We start from the raw sequence: 22255 nt of genomic DNA, 5'->3' as shown, positions 1-22255 counted from the left end.
GGAACCATTCTGCACCACACATTGCAGGACCACTCTACCAAAGGATGTGTCTGAAGAAGTAGTTTGTATTAGGGTGTAATGTTTAGTAAAAATATGCACAGAGCCCCATGTTGCCATTCTACAGATCTCGTAGGGAAACATCTCCAAGGGGGGAGGAGTTCCCACTTACTCATAGCAATGCAAGATGCAACCTGAGATCCATTTAGAGAGTTTCTGTGAGGAAATATTTCAGAGGAACAGCCGTGTTAGTCTGTATTCGCAAAAAGAAAAGGAGTACTTGTGGCACCTTAGAGACTAACCAATTTATTTGAGCATGAGCTTTCGTGAGCTACAGCTCACTTCATCAGATGCATACCGTGGAAACTGCAGCAGACTTTATATATACATAGAGAATATGAAACAATACCTCCTCCCACCCCACTGTCCTGCTGGTAACAGCTTATCTAAAGTGAACAACAGGTGGGCCATTTCCAGCTGGATTTGTGCTGGAAATGGCCCACCTGTTGATCACTTTAGATAAGCTGTTACCAGCAGGACAGTGGGGTGGGAGGAGGTATTGTTTCATATTCTCTATGTATATATAAAGTCTGCTGCAGTTTCCACGGTATGCATCTGATGAAGTGAGCTGTAGCTCACGAAAGCTCATGCTCAAATAAATTGGTTAGTCTCTAAGGTGCCACAAGTACTCCTTTTCTTTTTGCGAGGAAATAGTTTTGGTTAAAAAAAAAAGTAAGTGTATGATTTGATTAAAGAGGAATTCGGAGGAAACCTATGGAATGAATTTGGGGTATCTCAAAGAGACACTTTATCCTTATAGAAACTGTGTAGGAAGGATCCACCATAAGGCACCCAAGCTCATCTACTTTTCTGGTGGAGGTAACTGCCTTCAGGAAAGCCACTTTTATAGAGAAATGGAGAAGGGACAAGGAGGCCAAAGGTTCACATGAGTGATTCATGAGTGTTGGCAGTACCAGATTAAGGTCCCAAATAAGTGTTGGTTTCAATACTAGAGGAAAAGTTCTGGTGAGACCGCTCAGAAACCTCACGGTCACAGGGTGGGTAAAGACTGAGCAGTTCTCCACTGGAGGAAGGAAGGCGTTAATCACTGGCAGACGTACATGCACCAAGCTAAGGAATAGTCCTGATGTCTTTAACGAACCAAAAGATAGTCAAAGATGGTTGGATCCCCAAGTTCTCTGGAGATTTGTGATGACGTTGGCACCAGATGGAAAACTTCTTCCATTTAGCTGTATAACATTTTCTCGTAGATATTTTCCTGCTGTTATGGAGAACAGTTTGAGCCTCTTCAGAGGATGAGCCTTTGTGTCCACTGTCCACCCAAATACCAGGCTGTGAGGTGGAGGGCTATTGGCTTGGGATAGTTGAGCTTGCCCTCATTCTGCAGGTTCAGAAATGGCTGGATGCGTATGCATAGATGTGAAGCCATCTGGGAAATGCTGATAAAACAAACTGTCTTGGCCACCAGAGAGCCACTAAGATTATTGATACTCTGTCCTGATTGATTTTCCTCAGGACTCAAGGTGTGAGGGGAATGTGTGGAAAAGGAGAGGCTCCTTATGCTATGAAATAACTGGAATTCTTCAAGATGTGTGTCCTTGTGGGTGCTCCACTTCAGCTGTCCCTATACCCCATGAGCCTTTGACTGGAGATTTTTGTTAGCAGTGCGCATTCAACCCACACATGTGCCCTACACGTCCTCGTGCCTCACACAGAGGATATGTAGGACTGTGTGGGAGAACCACCTTCAGTTCCTTCTCCACTACCAAGTCCCACAGAGGAAACTCCAAAGCAGAAGGGAAAGAGAGTGGGTAGTGGAGCACCCATAGGGCACACATCTCAGAAAACTCCAGTTACTGCACAAACTGAGTAACCTTCCTTCTTCTTTGAGTGATGTCCCTATATGTCCTTGACTTCAGGTGACTTCCAAGCAGTATCCTCAACAGAAGAAGGGAGCTTCAGAGCTGAGTCTAACACTAAAGACAAAACTGTGTTCTTAAGAGGAGCATCTGATCTAGAAGAATGAAGCAACATATAGCGCTTAGAGAATATATGTACTGAAAACCAATTTGCAGCTTTGCAGATCTCAAAAATGGGAATATTTTTGAGTAATGCCACAGAAGTAGAAAGTAATCTCAGGGAGTGGGCCAATACCATAGAGGGAGGTTGTAAATCAGCAGATTCATAGCAAGAAATAATACATTCAAAAATCCACTAGAGAGCCGCTGGGTGAAAATTGTGGTCTCTTTGACCTGTCAGCAATTGACACAGTCTTGGAGATTTTCTGAATGATCTGGTTCTGTCCAGGCTAGCTCCCTCCTGACATCTAGGATATGGAAGGCAGCATCTTCCCTGGTCTGCTGTGGTTTTGGGAAGAAAACTGGGAAATGTATGACCTAACTGATATGAAATTCAGATGATAACAGGTAAAATTTTTGGAAGTGGACATTAGACTTTGTCCTTGGAAAACATTGTAAAGGGAGGGTCTGCCATTAAAATTCCCAGTTCCCTAGTTCTTCTAGCAGAAGTGATGGCCCCCAACAAGATTGTTTTCATGGATATGTGAAAGAGGGAAATAAGTGGCCATCATGTTGAAAGTGGGTTTCATAAGACATCTGAGTAAAAAGTTTAAAGTTAAATCCCATACAGGGATGGGTTCTCTAATGTGAATTAAAAATTTCTTAATCCCTTAATGAATCTTGCAGTGGTGGGCTGAGCAAACACTGAGAATCCCTCAACCAGGGAATGAAAGGCTGTTATAGATAGCAGGTGGACTCTCAGGGAACTCATATATAATCCTGGACTTTTTGGATTCCAGTAGACAGTCAAGGACAGCAGAGAATGAAGAAAAAAAAGGCTAAAGACATAGCTGAATACATCAGTGTGGAAACCTTTTCCAATTTTGCAAGTAAGTATTTCATGTAGACCTTTTCCTACTATTTAAAAACACCTTCTGTACCTCTGCAGAACAGGAGGTCTGTACTCCTGTGAACCACTGAGTAACCAAGACTTGAGGTGAAAAATTCCCAGGTTAGGATGGAGAGTCTGCCCAGCATCTAGAGAGAGAAGGCTGGGAACGGATGGAAGGCTCATCACCAGACAAACAGCAAGGCAAAGGGTACCAGCCCTGTGTGGGAACATTGGATTTAACAATATTATCTTGACTTTGTCTTGCTTGATCTTATTTACCACCTTCAAAATCAGAGGCACTGGAGGAAGTGCACAGAAAAGGCCTCTTGTCCACAGAACAAGGAAAGCACGTCCCCCAGTCAGGGAGGACCTATAACTCAGCCCCCAAGCGAAATTGTTTGCAATTTCTGTTGGTAACGATGACGAAGAGATTCACTTCTGGAACTCCGAAAGTCAGAAAAATGTGCTTGAGAGTCTGAGGAGCTCCCATTTGTAATTCTGGGAGAACTGCCTGCTGAGGTCACCACCCATAGCGTTTTGTATACCCAGGAAGTAAACTTCCAAGATTAGGATGCAGTTGGCTATGCATCAGCTCCATAGCTTTATTCCTTTGGCACAAAAGGAAGGGGATCTCTCCCCACACACACACACAACTTGCCAGATTCATGGAGGCTACATTGTCTGTCATGATTTTTATGGATCTGTTCCTGATTAAAGGCAGGAAATGGATACTGGCATTCCTGACAGCCCTCAGCTCCAGGAGTTTGAGGAGTAACTGTGTCTCCTGGGTAGATCATTTGCCCTGAATGGTGTGAATCCCTAAATGTGGCCACCAGAGATGCATCTGTCATTACGCTGATTGAAGGGGAAGGTTGGATGAATGGCACATCTGTGTAGACATTGTCGGGGTCTTTCCACCAATTGAGAGTGTCTTCTACTTGATGAGGGACTGACACCAGCTTTTTCAGGCTGTTTGTTTGAAATATGAACTGTTCTGAGCCAGGGAAGCAACAAAGACATAACATAGCATATTGAGTCACACAGGTACAAGCTGCCATGTGTCCGAGTAACTGAAGGCAATTTTTTGTTGATTTGAATTTTTGATACAAGGTTTGTTAATGTCATGAACCTGCATCTAGGGAGGCCTCTATGAACTCTATACTTTGCACCAATCTCAGAATGGATTTCTTGATGTTCAGTTGTAGTCCTAACATGTGGAACAAAGATATTGCTGTCTTTATGGTGCAGAGGAACTACCGAGGAACCCATTCCTGCAGTGGGTATTTCTTGAGATGCTATGTACTCTTGCCTCTCGCTGAAGTCAAGACTTGAGGGCATTAAGAACACTGCAAGATCAGACCCATACTTTAAGAATCTGCAGTACAGATCTGAAGTGTTTAGCACACTCCAAAATAAAATAAAAATAATGCTCTTAAAGAAACAATACACTTTCATGTAGTAGTCTGCAATCTGCTTTATAAACTCCTATGTACAGTACCTGAAGTTGTTCTTATCCCATGGTTTATCATAGTAGTAATATATCTTCCTCTCTATTTAATTATTGAAAATTTAAAGAGATAATACATAATTAAAATATCCTATTCTCCACCATTGTGGAAGGTAGTGCAGATGAAACATATGATGCAGAATCATAACAAAATGTTTGGGATCTCACAGATTCAGTCATACCGAAATACTAGACAGCATCTAAAGACCGGAGTAGAACCATATTAGTTTCTATACAGTAGTAACATACTGAATACTAGTTAGCTAGCAAAGCAGCAAAGTTTTGCTGTCTCTAAAATGATATAAATATCCTGAATCCTGTTCTTTGTAAATTCTACATTACTTTATTTGATCCCTTAAAATATCACCTAATACTTTGTCTACAACTAACATGACACTATTTCTTGTATCTTTTGGTTTAATTTTATATACTTACGTTTTCCCAATTGATTAAGCAGTCAACACTCTGTAAGGGACAAAATGTATCAAACTGTTTATAACACTGTCCATTCAAGGGATTCCAAAGGAAATATTCTTCATTTTCATGAGTTAATACATATGCCACTTTTCCCTACCAACAAAAAGTAGATGTCATCAATTTTATATATATACACAATTCCAATGAAGAAAGTAAAATTAGCTTCCAATATTTACTTTTCCTCAGTCTTTTACAAATAGTTTATTTTTCTTTAGTGAAAGGTGCCAGACTGACATTCCAAGAGATTGTAGTCTTCTGTTTATTGAAAGAACAGGTGCGGCAAGGGCAAGTTTACCCGATGCTGCCTCATGAATATTTCTCTATCTTGTGAAAATAGGGCCTAATCTTACAAGCCTCACATAGATATTCACTTTGATTTCAAATATGAATGCTGTCTGTGACCAGATTAGGAGAGACTGAAAAAAATGGGGCTGTTTAAAGAGGAGATGAATAAGAGGACACACTAGAGATATGTAAAACAACAAATGTAATAGAGATTTAATTTTTATGTCGTATTTAATTTTTCTCATCATAAGAATAAAGGGCCATGCAGTGAAAATGAAAAGCAACAAATTTAAAACTGATTAAATAAATACTTTTACATAATTAAGCTGTGGAACTCATTTTCACCAATGTCATTGAGGCCAAGAGCGTAGCAGGATTAAACATTTACTTAGATGATGAAATCATCCAGGCTGCAAACCAATCTCTAACTCATGCGGAGCTAGGAAGAAATGTTTATTAAGGAAAACTATTCCATAGTTGTCCACAATTGGGTTTAATGGACCTTTCTCTTAGCAAGTAGTACTGGCCACTGTGGAAGACAGGATGTTGGACAAGCACCACTGGTCTGATATGGCATGGCAATCCTGATGTTTCCAATATTTTTGTCTTGGTATGTTATTGACTACACATTTTATTCTCTTTAGCACGTTACATTGTTTATGCTGTTATGGGGGATGAACCCAATGAAGATTTAAACATTTTTTAAATTATGGCACTTACTTCTAATACTGATGTTCCCAACAGTACCCATGCTTTTTTCCCAAAATACAGAAGGTAGTTACACAGAAGCACTGCATGCTCTTCTTTATTTCCAACAGCCAAATTGATGCAATGCTAAATGCAAAATAGTAAAGAATAAGCTATTTACTAGAAATGCTATGCTGTCATCTCCCCATCTAGTTATAGAATGCAGAGCGGAAGCCAAGGAGATTGCCAATGACAGCACGCTCCTCAGAAAGCTGTCTATTGGTAGAAGGGGGACGCTGAGACATAACATGGGTATATCTGGATTCTGAAGGTTTTGGAGACAGTCTTGCCTTGCCTCCTATGTAAACCTCCCTCCTCCCACCCTACTCACTGAGGGAGGATTTCTCACAAAATCCACATGATTTAGCTTGTGAAGTTTCCTGAGAGCTCATTCCCCCTTTTATGGATTTGACTGGGCTAAGGGATGACATGAGTCTTAATCTGTGGTTGGCAAGCAGTCAAGATTTGGCTTTTTGCTCTGTAAACCAAAATATTTTCCATGCAGAATTTTAATGTACGTAAAACAGATTATTTCAACAATCTATTAACTCATCTACATCTATTATTTAATGTGATTATTACCTCTGATGTCATCCAAACATCAACATCAGCATTTTCATTCAATGTATCTGATACGCAAGGAATTAAAGACACAAATCGAGAAATAAGATCCTATAAATGAAATAGGAATATATGTAAATACCAAGGCGCACATGTCATAAATATCTACTGAATAGATCTTAATTTTGGATTATTAAAAATATAAAACTACAGTTAATCTAAGTTTCTTGTCATGCTATCAAGAATTACTAAGGTAATAAATATGAGCCTCTATAGCAGCTACAAAGAAAAAAATATAAATTATTATAGTAATTCAGGAATGTCAGACTAATTTCAGCAGTTCTGAATGTTCTTACTGTATGACAGAAAATAAACTCATACTTACAAAAGTTGCATTAGGATCATCAGGATACATATCTAGTAGCAGCTGTGGCGGATTTAGTGCCCTAATATATTTTGTTACTAAAGTATTTCTTCCTTCATTGTCAAAAACAGAGGTTGTTATTCTTCTTTTTGGAAATTTTGCCTTGCAATTTTTTTTAAAAATGCATGCTCTTTGTAAAAGTGTTTCATCTTCACAATCTGCAAACTAGAATCATAATTACAGTTACAATGTTAATATTTCCGATTTCAAAGACTGACTTTAAAATACAAAATACCTACAAAAAAGTACCATTTGCTTTAAGAAATAAATTTACCCTACTCTGCAAGTCTTCATTTTGATGATGCACATTAAGTATAAATGCCAACCTTATCTGATTCTGAATCATTTTCAACAGAAGATAGCTGAGGTTCAATTGTAGCAAAGATGGTTAAAAAGGTATATTCTTTTAAATTCTGTCCACAATGCTCTTCTTTAGGAGATACACAAGTCTTGCTCCAAGTGTATCCAAGCAAAACTGGTGGCGTATTTACTTGAAATGTACCACAGATCTGTGAACATATTTAGATGATTATATTAGGTAAAACAAACAAACGACAGTGCAAGAGATGTTATAACAAAATATAAAGGTAATAATGATCCAAATTATATCATGTGCAATAAAAGGAAATAAACCTAATTTTTATGCTTTTTTCACAGGGATTCCACTCACTAGATTCTGGATAAGGGCAACAATCCTCAAATTTTAAACGGGAGAACCTTTTGGGGGGTTCTCCAGGAAGTCATACCCTGTGCCAAGTTAAAGAACAGATGGTGCCCCTACCTGTAGAAACAGTCTTACATCATGAATGCAAACTTCAGTCCCACGAAAATATACAGGGAAATTTAGAACAACACACTTAACCTAATACCAGCAATGCTTAAAATCTAAGGAGCTAGGAGAACATAAAGCGCGGGTGAAAAAAATCATACAGAAGATGTGTTGTTCACTTTAAATAGTTTAAATAACAGAAGATTGTAAAAATGGCTGGTTAAACAACTTTACTGCAAATACAATTATAATATAGCACCCCTTAGCCCAATCTTCCCACACAAAATCCTACGCAAAACTAACTCTCAATACAGGATATATATTAATTAGGACTACTGACTATTTAATTACAAAAAAACTCAGTCTTAAGCCTACAGAAAGTTGGGCTGCTCATAGGCAGTAGGACTTGTTTCAACAGGTAAGCCACACCAATGATGGGGTAGGAGGAAGGGTAAACAAAGCAGCAAAAGGGTGAAGATCTCGTAGGAGACACTTGTAGGACTGACTTAGCTGACCTGAGTAGGCCCAAGTTAAGACATGACATACCTGAACTAGTAACTGCTGAACAAGCCCCAACAAGTAATTCTGAAACAACTAACTATTGTGAATAAAAAAGGGAGCCAAACTAACTAGACTAACTATTGTGGGTATGTTTGTAGTAAACAAAGGAATAGAAACAATCTGAACTGATAAGCTTGCCTTATGCTATCTGCAAAGCAATTGGTCTTTACGTGCAAGAAGTATAGATGTTAATAGCTAGGAAAGATGTCTATAAACTGTGTGATGCATGACATGAATTGGAATTGTAGTATCACCCTGTATCTAAACCCCCTTCATCTGGGCCTGGCCAGCATCATCAGAGAGCTGTTACATGCCTATTAAAGTAACCTGTGTGACGACCTGGTGTTTGAGTTTTTGGATCCCAGAGAACTGGATGAAATGTTCTCCCAGAAATGGACGAGGTGTTCTGGATAAGCTGAGTGGAAAGGTCTCTGAGGGAATCCCAACATTACTGAGTCTCTGGATGAGAGCAAGGTTGTGTAGTGTACTCTAAACCATAGCAAGAGGCTTCCCAGATCTGTTCACAATTTATATCTTTCCTGGCTGGTGAGTAGGAACTCAGGTGCTTCTAAAATAGGTAGGATCGGGTAGTCACTCTGTCTCTCTTTTCTAGGTCCCTACTATGGCATTTTCCCATAGTCCTCCCAAGAAATAACAAGGTCTTATTTTCCTTGGGTCAGCAAAAGAGTCTACAGCTTGACTAAGATTAGCAGAGTGCTCTGGCTGAATCCTGCATTCTCCTTGGAAATTCTTATGGGGCTCTTGCAAACTTCAGTGCAGTTTCCCCTCAGCCTTTTACTTCTCCTCACCCTATGGAAAAGCAGTTTCTGAACAATCTAAGATAGGCTTTCACTGCTGTGGCAAATGGAGTTAAAACCAGTGCTCCCATTAAAAGATTTTGGGAGAAGTTTGTGTCTTGGAATTGCTATTGCAAATTAGATTGTATTTTTGATCTCCCTTGATTATGCAGGGAAAGATTAACTGTGTCCACAAACAAATGGTAAAGCCCACAGGAGTTACATAATGATAAAAAAAATTATTCTTTCTAATGTATGAGGATCACGGCTATTGACAATGTAAACATCTTAAAATCTTGCTGACCTAACAGAAGTTTTAAAAATGTTTTTATTATAATTACCTTTGATTGTTCCAGAAGAGCAGAAAAAGGAAAAGTAACTGATCCAAACCAGTTCTTTCTTATATACGAGTGGCCACTGCAACCCTTAAGACAAGTATCCTATTGAAATACATAGTCAGGGTTAGCTGTAGTTAAGTGGGTGTGTGTATCTTAGCTGACACTGATACCACAACCTTTGGAAGCTTACCAGTATATGTACACACATATCTATCTCTGGTCTATACACATTTTCAGTTGTGGCTGTGGCAACAAAAGGCAATCAATACCAAGCTGAATAGACTCAACAAGGTGTTCATAGAACCAGTGAGTTGCTCATAAAAAACTGAATCTGATCAACAAATACATCCATATTTTCTCAAAGTGAAATGCTTTCACAATAAAATCCAGAGGCTTTTTAAAAAACTTTCCCATTATCAGTGAAGCTCAAAGACTCATGGGCTCAATCTACAGCTATGCTCAGTTTACACTCAGCATATCTAAGGAAAGCAGGGAAGAAAGCTCCACTTCCCCAATGCTGCACCAAAATGGCCACTAACATAACTCAGAGCACCCTAAGGAATGCTCTAAATTATGCTGGCAGTAACAACCCCATAGAGACTACTGTACCAGACGAGGATCATAAAGAGTGCTTTGTGGTCTGCCCAACTCCACCTCTTTCCACGCTGGAGTATTTCTTCCCCGACCCCTATCTAGAAAGCAGGGGAACAGGCAGTGTGCATCTGCGTATACCGGCACTGCACCATGTAAGGACTCCCCTGTGTCAGTTGCCGTTTGACTAGACTGGGGAACAGTGATGCAGGTGTGGAGGATGTGGTTGCTGTCATCTAGACTGCATGATGATGATGAGGGCTTTGACAAGAGTTTCAGCTGAGCAGACAGAAAGAAAAGATCAGGTCTTAGAAATGTTATGAAGGAAAAAGTGATAGGATTTTGACACAGCCTGGAAACAAGGTGAAGGGAAAGGAGAGAGATGAAAATGATGCTCAGTTTGCAGGATGCTAATTCTCTGTTTCATTTCCAATGTCTTTATGCCTCTTCCTCCCAGCGTTCAGCACTCCCTCCAGCTGTTCATTCAGAAGATAAATATATTAAATAGATAAGTAGATGACTTAGTCAGCTATTTTCTTGTATGTGTCACAGAAGTGGGTATAATTTTCTTAAATTATTACAATTTTACAAATCTATAGCTCACTGAGACCCTAGCATGCAAGCAAATATTGCACTGCCTCTGTGCCACCAAAGTCAGTGGTATACATGCTGATACAGGGGGCCACACCAGCACAACTATTTACAGGAATGGGGCCTGTAGATGAGCTAACAAGGAAGTAATCAGAAAGCTAGCAGTGTGACTACTTTTTCTTATATACAGTACATCTGACAGGTAAACATTTTCTTATTAGCAATTCCATTCCAGATGACAAAACTGTCTATGATAACAACATCTGGAGCATTGCACTGGGTCACGTTACAGGAAGTGGCTTAAAGAATTTCACTGTGATAAAAAAATATTGCTAACTGCTCAAAAACCAGATACATCTTATTATCAAGAATATATAAACCAATTGTTTATACCAGAGGTCCTATTTTCTAAACTCTGCTGCATTTCTCAAGAATCCACCCAAATGTTATCGCCTTCAAAGGCAACAATAAAAATAAAATTGTACAGGAGCAGGAAGTTCTATAGAAAATCTCCATATGAAATGAGCCATAATGTGTAAGGTATATTCACTGTCCATTAGAGTAAAAGTTTAAGTAGTAGTCATTGCATCACAAATTTCAGCATGTGTCTTGTTTTAATAAAACAATACGTGATAACCATTAAGCTGTTGATGAAAAATGTATGTGTTGCATAAAAATAATTTTGTAATATAAGAGAATTGGAGAAGGTTCAGAAAAGAGCCACAAGAATAATTCAAAGTCAGAAAAACGTGCCTTCTAGTGAGAGACTTAAGAAGCTCACTTTATTTAGCTTATTACAGAGAAAGTTAAGACATGATTCTATGGTGGAATGTAATAAAAGAAGTGGCTAAACTAACAAGCTAAACTCCGTATTACCCAAATGAGAAGTGGTAAACTCCATTTACCTGTCTTTACCCTTATCATGAGTTGATCACACCCTATAAGTACCTAAACAGAGAGAAGATACTAGTGGGCTCTTTAAGCTAGCAGACAGAAGTATAATAAGAGCCAATGGTTAGAAGATGAAGCCAGAGAAATTCCACCTGGAAATAAGGTGCAAAAATGTAACAGTGGAAGTAATTAACCATTGGAACAACTTACCAATGGATGAGGTAGATTCCCCGTCACTTGATGTCTAAAACAAAATTTTATGTCTTTCTAAAATATACATTCTAGCTCAAACAGAAGTTATAGCTTTTGTTATGCAGGAAGTCAGCATAGAGTAAGGCTAGTCAAAAAAATTTCATCAAAAACTATAGTCAATTAAACTAATTTTTTCACACAAGCATCTGCTTTCCATGGAAATTTTTGACTTTTTGTTAAATAACTAAACACGCAGAAACAGAAAAATTTCTGCTGAAAGAGAAAAGGAGTACTTGTGGCACCTTAGAGACTAACACATTTATTTGAGCATAAGCTTTCGTGAGCTACAGCTCACTTCATCAGATGCATTCAGTGGACAATACAGTGGGGAGATTTATATACACAGAGAACATGAAACAATGGGTGTTACCATACACACTGTAACCAGAGTGATCACTTAAGGTGAGCTATTACCAGTGGGAGAGCGGGGGGGGGGGACTTTTTGTAGTGATAATCAAGGTGGGCCATTTCCAGCAGTTGACAAGAACGTCTGAGGAACGGTGAGGGGTGGGGAATAAACATGAGGAAATAGTTTTACTTTGTGTAATGACCCATCCACTCCCAGTCTCTATTCAAGCCTAAGTTAATTGTGTCCAGTTTGCAAATTAATTCCAATTCAGCAGTCAGAATTAAATTGCAAACTGGATACAATTAACTTAGGCTTGAATAGAGACTGGGAGTGGATGGGTCATTACACAAAGTAAAACTATTTCCCCATGTTTATTCCCCACCCCTCACCGTTCCTCAGACGTTCTTGTCAACTGCTGGAAATGGCCCACCTTGATTATCACTACAAAAAGTCCCCCCCGCCCCGCTCTCCCACTGGTGATAGCTCACCTTAAGTGATCACTCTGGTTACAGTGTGTATGGTAACACCCATTGTTTCATGTTCTCTGTGTATATAAATCTCCCCACTGTATTGTCCACTGAATGCATCTGATGAAGTGAGCTGTAGCTCACGAAAGCTTATGCTCAAATAAATGTGTTAGTCTCTAAGGTGCCACAAGTACTCCTTTTCTTTTTGCGAATACAGACTAACACGGCTGCTACTCTGAAACCTGCTGAAAGAGAAAATTTTTAATTTAGAAACATCGATACAGTACTTCACAGAAATTGTAGTTCAACTGCCTCATGCCTCCATTCTCCTCTATGGGTTGGGTTCTTCAGCTAGACTACATCTCCCATGAGGCATTACAGATGGAGATTCCCATTATGCACTTTGATAGTTCAACAAGGGGTCCCACAATGAGTTGTGGGAGATGTAGTCTGGCCAAGGAGGCTTTCCCATAAAGGAGAATGGTGGACTGAGGCACCCAAACTACAAACCCAATGAGACATCACAGTGGCATTTCTGAATCAAAATGTTCAGTTTTCAACTCTTCATCAAAATGTTTCTTGCTTGCTTGCTATCTTTCTTTTCAGAAAATAAAAACATTTTCCACACCTGCTATAGTTTAGATGATCGTTATGGACTTTTGTCCTTAAAATCTATTAACAAGATTCCACAGGCCTTTACAAATGCCTCACAGAATTTGGCCCAAATGACAACAGTGGTTGGCTGTGACATTTCTAGCATGCTTTTAATTAAATTAAAAACTGAATTTATTCAAAATTGGAAAACAATAGTACATATAGCTTCTTTTGTTAAGAAAACAAGAAGCTGAGATATGTACATGGTTATAGTTTTCAAACGTCAAAAAAATGTAATAAAAATCAGTTGTGTTTTATACAATTTACCTCATGTTTTTCCATCCTAACTTCATCAAAAATGTTGACATATATATTGTCTTTTATTTTAGACAGTCCTGAAAAGCTATAATCATGTCCTGGTGATCTGTAATTAAGAACAGAATCTTTTAGTTTTAATCAGATATTGTATATCAGAGAGCTTTATCATTTTTTTAAAAAACAACACAATCACTTTTGGCAGTAATTTACTTCAAATATTACAGAACCATAAACATTTTTAAAGGAAAACTAAATAGGTATGTTCGCCACTAAAAATCAAAGGACAAATTTCACTCCAGTTTAACTCTACTGACTTTGAAGGAGTTACCCACCGGGATGAATTTGACCCAGCATATTTTGTTTCTAATTACTGTGTCAATAGATATTTAGTCAAATAAATTGTGCCAGATCCTCATTTTGGTGTAAACTGCTGTATTTTCACTGACTTCTATCTCATATTTACTAAACCATGTTTAGTAAATTTTCTACTCTTTCACATATTTCAGAGCACCAACTGAATGAAAGCTCATGTAACGAACAGAAGATACAGAGGCAGATTCTTTGTTCTTCCAAGTGGGAAACAGGTGGTTTTAAACTGCCTTTGCACACCTCCCTAATTCTAGTTCTCAGCTCCCAGGGTTGCTCTAAAATTGTGCCAGTTTATAACAGTCTTTATGGTTTTTACATTTGCACAAAACAGAGCAACTACAGCATTCCAGCCATGTTCCTCATATTGGGTCCACTCCATCCCATACCCTATCCCCGACATATGCCCTAAATTGGGAGATGGGGAGGTTTGAGAGCCATTATTCCAACTCAATTCAAACAGACTAAGTGGCCACTTAGAACTTAGTCCATCCCGTGCTTTGCTGCACATTGGGCTACCCACATTTGCCATCCTTGCCTATCAACTGCCCTTCTCTCCAAATCTTCCCATTTCATGTTGAGGTGCTTGATGTTGTTCAGAACTGTTTGTTTCCATGTTATTTGCGGTCTTCCTCTCTTTCTTCTTGCGTTTTCTGGCTTCCATTGAAGGGCGGTATTTGGTAAGCGTTCTTTTTCCATTCTCAGCACATGTCCCAGCCAGTGATGTCTTCTTTTGTAGATTATTTGTGAAAGGGTACCTTGTCCAGTAATTTTTCTGACTTCTTCATTTGTCTTCTTATCTCTATATGTTATTCCCAATATTCATCTCAGACATTTGTGATGAAATGCATCCATCTTTCTTGGTAAGTTGCCACGTCTCACTGCTATATGTTATGATGGCGATTAACAATTACTTTGTACCTATTCAGTTTTGTCTTGAGGGAGATGTTTTTGAGTTGCCAGACGTTTTTGAGTCTTCCAAATGCAGTGTTTGCCTTCCCGATTCTTATTATTTCCTTGGAACTAGTACCATCTTGGCTGATGGTACTTCCAAGATACGTAAAATTGTCCACCTTCTCCAGTTTTGATTTCTGTCCCTATAGTCCCCATTAACATGACTTTACATTTCTTTTCATTGTATATCAAACCTATCTTCTCCATTACTTCTTTTACTTGGTTTGTGCATTTTTATAGTCTGTTGTACTCAGTGAAGATGCCAACGAACGAACGGACAAGTGGCCACTGGATGGTTATAACTTTTAGTCACTACTGACTTAGCTGGTTTAAAAACATGGCCTAGAGATGAAAAAACAATGTATCCCATTCCTAATGTCCTAAACCATCAGTTCGTAGCCTCAGGGTCATGAATATGTAGTTTTCAATCTGCGGACTGGGGACCCCTGGAGGTCTGCAGACAATTTCTAAGATTTCCAAAAGGGTCCGCACTTCCATTCTAAATTTTTTAAGGGTCCGCAAATGAAATAAGTTGAAAACTACTGCCCTAAATCATTCAATCCTCCTACTGCATCTCCAACTCTTATACACAGATACGGAAAGGCAGATGAGTTCAGCAGCCTAAATGAAAAACTTTAAAATACTTTTGAAACAAAATATAACCACCTAACCATGGGAAACTTTGACTCTTCACTGGAGCATTCAAATACTTTTATTTTCTTGTACATTTTTCATGGAGAAGTATGTGGCCAACTTACATAAAATCCACTTGAAGTTCTTCATTCCAGCATGGATGAGATCCATCTGCAGTGCTAGTTTGATAAACTGTGTGCTGGAAAGAAACTTCTACAAATGGACGCACACTCACCTAAAACACAAAAATCATACACTTTATTAGATTTGTACTGCTTTGTTTTATTTCTACGTCATCTTATAGAACAATAAAAATGTAGGGACCTCAAGAGGTCATCAAGTCCAGCCCCATGTGCTGAAGCAGGACCAAGTAAACCTCTAGACTATCCCTGACAGATGTTTGTCTAACCTGTTCTTAAAAACCTCCAGTGACAGGGATTCCACAACCTCCCTTGGCAACCTATTCCAGAACTTAACTACCCTTATAAAGTTTTCCCTAATATCTAACCTAAATCCTCCTTGCTGCAGATTAAGACAATTACTTCTTGTCCTACCTTCAGTGGACATGGAGAACAATTGTTCACCATCCTCTTTGTAACAGCTCTGAACATACTTGCAGACTGTTATCAGATCCCGGATCAGTTGTCTTTTCTCAAGACTAAGCATGCCCAGTTTTTTTAAAGGTCAGGTTTTCTATGTTGTTTATACTCCTGGGGGAATCCTGCACCATTGCGCAATTCACAATTTTGCAGAAATTAATTTTGTGTGCACAGAATTTTCTTTTTTCCCTAGAGAAATGGGCTATAGAAATGTTGGCTCCGACTAAGGGCTGCTGTACCAAGCAGAGCCCAGCTCACAAATAGAAGACAAGGCTGCAGGAAGGGGGAGCAAACTGGAGGGTTCCCAGAAGCTGCAATTCCCCCTGCACACACTGAAGGAAGGAGGCAGCAGTGCACAGGAAACTCCAGTAAGCCCGTGATCCAGCATCAGACTGTTTCTCCCTCTGGATCCCTGGGCTCTAGGAGGGTAGGGTCTCTGAGCGTCTGGGCCTGGGGCAGGGGGGAGCGGTCCACAGCTGGCCTCTGGAGGGAAGGGGTGTGAGTGTCTGGGCCGGAGGAGGGGCCTGCAGCTGGGCTGGGGTGGGAGTGAGTGTCTAGGTGGGGGGGGGGCCATGGCTGGGTTTGCGGGGGGGACAGAGAAGCAGGAACTGGGTTGTCGTAGGGGTTTATTTAACTCTCTACTCCTGGGGGAATTTGTTGTGTTTGTATTGTTACAGACATACTTGCTGACAGGTATATTGAAATAATTTACCAAAATAATTGAAACTGATGTGATTATATAGTGTTATTTTGACAAATAGAATTTTGTAGAATTTTTAATATTTTGATGCAGAATTCCCCCAGGAGTATTTTTATCATTTTTGTTGCTCTCTGGACTCTCTCCAATTCATGCAATCTTTCATAAAGTGTGGCACTGAGATTTGGACACAGCACTTCAGCTGAGAGCTCACCAGGGCCAAGCACAGCAGGCAATTACCTTCCGTGTCTTACATACAACACTCCTGTTAATACACCCCAGAGCGATATTAGCCTTTTTCACAATTGCATCACATTGTTGGCTCATATTCAATTTGTGATCCACTATAACCCCCAGATTCTTCTCAGCAGTACTACCAGTTAGCCAGTTATTCCCCATTATATAGTTGTACATTTGATTTTTTTCTTACTTAGCACTTGTCTTTGTTGAATTTAATCTTGTAGATTTAATATCTTATATGTCTTGATAGCAATGCTACTTTGACTTTAGAAATATCAGATTTTTATTGATAAATGTTGGTAAATGTCAATTTCACCATACACACAGAAACCAATGAAAAATATTTCTACTGATAATTTAAATTTACAGGTAGGCAAAGTAAGAAAAATGCTGTTTGAGAACTTATTAGCATTTGATATAAGGATACTTTTATATTTTGACATGTGATGTTAGTGTGTGTTTAACGATTTGAAAACTTTATTATTTTGAATCTCACTGTCTACTGTCATTAAATAATTATTGACTGACCCCCTATACTTTCTAACAATTGTTAAAATTTAAATAGCAAAAATTTAAAAAAAACACTTAAAACTCAATTTTGCAGAGGTCTGAAAATTTAAATTGATAAAAATAAAAAAATACTTAAAATAAATATCGACATTATCCATCAAAATTACCAACAAATACAAAATTGAATTCTGTCAAGCCTAGCGATATAGCAGAGTGTCTAGGATGACAGCAACAGGGAGACTGTGGTTACCTGCAAGCAAGTAGCAACTAAGAAAATTTTATTCATTAAAGTCCAGCTCCCTGGTGAATAACACATGGAAATTAACCAGCTTATTTACTCAGTACATTAGTGACTGATAAATGATACATCTGGTCAAGTGCTATTTATTTTTAGATTACAGTTGCTCAGTACATATAACGATACCCTCATGAAAGATGACCCTTATCTCTAGAATTTATATTAAGATATGATTTCAACTCTTATGATATATTAAGACTTACAGGTTATTGGGTTCTACAAGACTGAAAGTCTCCCAAATACAGTTTAACTTTCATCTTCTTCTAAGATTTCTGAAAATTAGTTTTTAATATTAATTTAAATTTAGAGTCGTCATTATATATCAGCGGGGCCCAAACTGTGGCTCTGGAGGCTCTAAACTGTGGCCCTGAATGGTGAGTGTTAAGAAGAAAATATGTATTTCATTCTTAATAGGAAATGTGTTCTCTGAGTTGTGTCCTAAAACTTTTAAACTGCAGTGTTTGAATTGACCCCATTAAGACAGGGGGGCAGTAGGGGGCACTTGGAGCTCTATCCCTTCCCTGCTGCAGTTGCTTAGCAGTTCCCCTGGTGACCACCTGCTGCATCATAGGAGGAAGAAAGAGTAGTCTGGCTATGCCATTTGCCTGCTTTCCTACTGAACTATGGGAGCCTCAGGGAGGGCAGGATAGGAATTCAGCGGGCACTGCCTGAGACTAGGGGAGCACTTAGTAAAGGATGGCTCTCCTTCCCCTCTCCTTCCCATAAACAGCCATCAAGGGCAGCCCAGAAGAAAAGGAAAGAAAGAGAATTTGAGAACCAACAGCCAGTTATCACACGCTAATTATCTACTTTGTCTCAGCGTTGATTAGAGCAGCCAGTGTCAGGTAGTTATGGTATCCACAGGCCCTCCCATGCAATAGGCAGACCACAATGCACTCTGATCACTCTTCCTCTCAACCCCAGCATACCCCTTCCTAACACTGAAATGCCCCTGTGACAAGGACTGTGAGAAAGGAGACACAGAAGCCATCTATGATTTCTCTATGCCCACTGGGACTAACCCTATGTTGGGGAAATCCGCAGCATGGGACCTGCAGGTGGTTCTGCTCCCTTTAGACTGAGCAGAACAGAGAGCCCAAAAATGTTGATTGTGGCTCTTGACCTGTTTGAAATAATGTTCATTTCTCAGGCTGAAAAGGTTGGAAACTACTGCTGTCCAAAATCAGAAAATTTGCATTTTGAGAAATTACCATAAAATACATATTTAACTATAATAATGAAACTGAAATCCCTCAAAATACCAGAGGTACTGAAGCAAAAACAAGCTGTGACAGAACAAAGGGTTGGAGATCTTTTTAAAGAATAAGAACAAATTCTTAAATGTCAAGGGGAATTTTGTCCCAAATCAATATATTGTTGAGGGTCAATTTAAATAAGTATTGACACAGCAGATACGGTTACAATAAAGAAAGTAAAATTTGCCCTCTTATCCATTGTCAAAACACTGTTTGAGGCCTTTGTCATGCCTTTTAAATAGGGCTGTCAAGCGATTAAAAAAATGAACTGCGATTAATCGCACGATTAAAAAAATGAATTGCGATTAATCGCGATGTTAAGCAATAATAGAATATAATTTCTTTAATTATTTTTGGATGTTTTCTACATTTTCAAATATATTGATTTCAATTACAACACAGAATACAAAGTGTACAGTGCTCACTTTATATTTATTTTTATTACAAATATTTGCGCGGTAAAAAACAAAAAATAGTATTTTTCAATTCACCTAATACAAGTACTGTAATGCAATCTCTTTATCATGAAAGTTGAATTTACAAATTTAGAATTATGTACAAAAAAATAAAACAATGTAAAACTTTAGAGCCTACAAGTCCACTCAGTCCTACTTCAGCCAATCACTCAGACAAACAAGTTTGGTTACAATTTGCAGGAGATAACGCTGCCTGCCTCTTGTTTACAATGTCACCTGAAAGTGAGAACAGGAGTTCTCAAGGCACTGTTGTAGCTGGCGGTGCAAGATATTTACGTGCCATATGCGCTAAAGACTCATATGTCCCTTCATGCTTCAACCATCATTGCAGAGAACATGCGTTCATGCTGATGACTGGTTCTGCTCGATAATGATCCAAAGCAGAGCGGACCAACTGACACATGTTCATTTTCATCCTCTGAGTCAGATGCCACCAGGAGAAGGTTCATTTTCTTTTTTTGGTGGTTTGGGTTCTGTGGTTTCCGCATCTGAGTGTTGCTCTTTTAAGACTTCTGAAAGCATGCTCCACAGCTCATCCCTCTGAGATTTTGGACGGCACTTCAGATTCTTAAACCTTGGGTTGAATGCTGTAGCTATCCTTAGAAAGCTCACATTGGTACCTTCTTTGCATTTTGTCAAATCTGCAGTGAAAGTGTTCTTCAAACGAACATATGCTGGGTCATCATCTGAGACTGCCATAACATGAAATATATGGCAGAATGCGGGTAAAACAGAACATCAGACATACAATTCTCCCCGAAAGAGTTCAGTCACAAATTTAATTAATGCATTATTTTTTTAATGAGCATCCTCAGCATGGAAGCATGTCGTCTGGAATGGTGGCCAAAGCATGAAGGGGCATTCAAATGTTTAGCATATCTGGCTTGTAGATATCTTGCAATGCCAGCTACAAAGGTCCCATGCAAATGACTGTTCTGACTTTCAGGTGACATTGTATATAGGAAGCAGACAGCAGTATCTCCTATAAATGTAAACAAATGTGTTTGTCGTAGTGATTGGCTGAACAAGAAGTAGGACTTAGTGGACTTGTAGGTTCTAAAGTTTTACATTGTTTTGCTTTTGAGTCCAGTGATGTAACAAAAAAAATCTACAATTGTTAGTTACGCTTTCACAATAAAGAGATTGCACTATAGTACTTGTATGAGGTTAACTGAAAAATACTATTTCTTTTGTTTATCATTTTTACAGTGCAAATATTTGTAATAAAAATAATAATATAAAGTGAGCACTGTACACTTTGTATTCTGTGTTGCAACAGAAATCAATATATTTGAAAATGTAGAAAAACATCCAAAATATTTAATAAATTTCAATTGATATTCTATTGTTTAACAGTGCGATTAATAGCGATTAATTTTTTAAATTGCAATTAATTTTTGAGTTAATCACATGAGTTAACTGTGATTAATTGACAGCCCTACTTTTAAACAATACAAAATGATTCACTCTTTGGGGTTTTTTGTTGTTGTTTGAGTAATTTAAGTTATTTACCTCACTTAGAGGATCAGATGTGTATGATGATTTGCCTGATAGTAGATGTTGACTCCGGGACAGCTGATTAATTGCATATGTTGACGAATGAACACCTGCAGGTCTTTAGATATAAAACAGGAATGACATACACATTTCAACCAGCTTTTCTTTTTAATCTACACGGCAATTGCTTGTATTAGTTCATTATTTACAGATGCTACAGATAATCAGTTTACTATTTACAGATGCTATACATACTTATAAAGAACAGCTAACAAATCAGTAACACAAATCAAAACATAAATCCCTAAAATGAAGAAATGTCTAAAACTATGGGCCTGATCATGCAGCCACTCCCTTGTTCCAGTCCAAATCCCACTGAAGTCATTTCAATTTGGACACATTATGCCTCCAGGCGCTGCCACGGAACTGGGGTGCCTGGTCTGCAGGGGTTCCATTTCAGCTTTTGGGGGCAGAGGGGCAACCTTAACCATGATTCCAGGGGCTACTTAGGCACCTGAATATTCTAGGTTTTATTTGCAGATAACAATTTAGAAATTAGCTGACAGGAGCACTGTATCTACTTCCTGTTTAAAGAAAGAAAAAAAAAATACAACACCAATTAAAGCCATATTTTAAATGTATATGTAAATTTAGAACAATCAGGAGATAATACAGCAAGATATTCACAATCCCAAGCTTTGCAGTATCAGTTTTGGAGCCTTAACTCAGATACCAGAAACACAAGTATGATACTTTGGTACACTATCTTTCGTAGAGATAAATAAAAATAAATAAAATCTGCTTAAAATCTGCTTACTTTCTTTAACAGACACACTCTGTTACTGCCATTATCTATTCCATTTTAGTCTATAGTTTTTCATTCTACTAAAACCACATTTACTGAATTTTAATACATGCAATATTTTTCTCTTTTATTAAGAACGAGATTTTATTTTTCTAATTATTTTGGCATTTATGTTTACCAATCACAATCATGGACATGACTCACTAACGTCTGACTCTGTCATTACTATTAGAATCAGACTTGGAACCACATTTGTTTTTGTACAAATTTTAAGCTATTTTACAGATATAATTAAAAATACAATTTGAAAATAAGTGACCATCTCCACAGTATCTGTAGTTATGTGTTTAGCTAATTGATTTTAAACTGACACTGCTAAGATGAGTACAAACTAAATTTACATTCTAGAAGCATACTATTATTTGATTGTACCATTTTAAATAATGACTGACAAAGCACGATATGGTAATAAAGTAA

At 38.4% G+C, this 22255-nt stretch overlaps 1 protein-coding gene across 2 annotated transcripts in view; it reads right to left on the bottom strand.

The window, feature by feature from the left end:
- The window catches only part of CC2D2B (coiled-coil and C2 domain containing 2B), a 122014-nt gene that overhangs the window by 13722 nt on the left and 86037 nt on the right, over positions 1–22255 (bottom strand). For both annotated transcript variants that reach the window (XM_075130971.1, XM_075130970.1), the window contains 9 exons: positions 20989–21091; positions 15526–15635; positions 13457–13553; positions 9398–9496; positions 7256–7438; positions 6891–7094; positions 6527–6616; positions 5918–6031; positions 4871–5005 (listed from right to left, as the gene is read on the bottom strand). In XM_075130971.1, coding sequence (XP_074987072.1) covers positions 4871–5005; positions 5918–6031; positions 6527–6616; positions 6891–7094; positions 7256–7438; positions 9398–9496; positions 13457–13553; positions 15526–15635; positions 20989–21091 — 1135 coding nt within the window. The remainder of the gene's footprint in view (positions 1–4870; positions 5006–5917; positions 6032–6526; positions 6617–6890; positions 7095–7255; positions 7439–9397; positions 9497–13456; positions 13554–15525; positions 15636–20988; positions 21092–22255) is intronic.

The sequence above is a fragment of the Caretta caretta genome, chromosome 7 (genome assembly GCF_965140235.1).
Source record: "Caretta caretta isolate rCarCar2 chromosome 7, rCarCar1.hap1, whole genome shotgun sequence".
Classification (NCBI taxonomy): Eukaryota; Metazoa; Chordata; order Testudines; family Cheloniidae; genus Caretta; species Caretta caretta.
The sequence above is the reverse complement of the archived record's forward strand: the minus strand, read 5'-3'. Positions and strand labels throughout refer to the sequence as shown.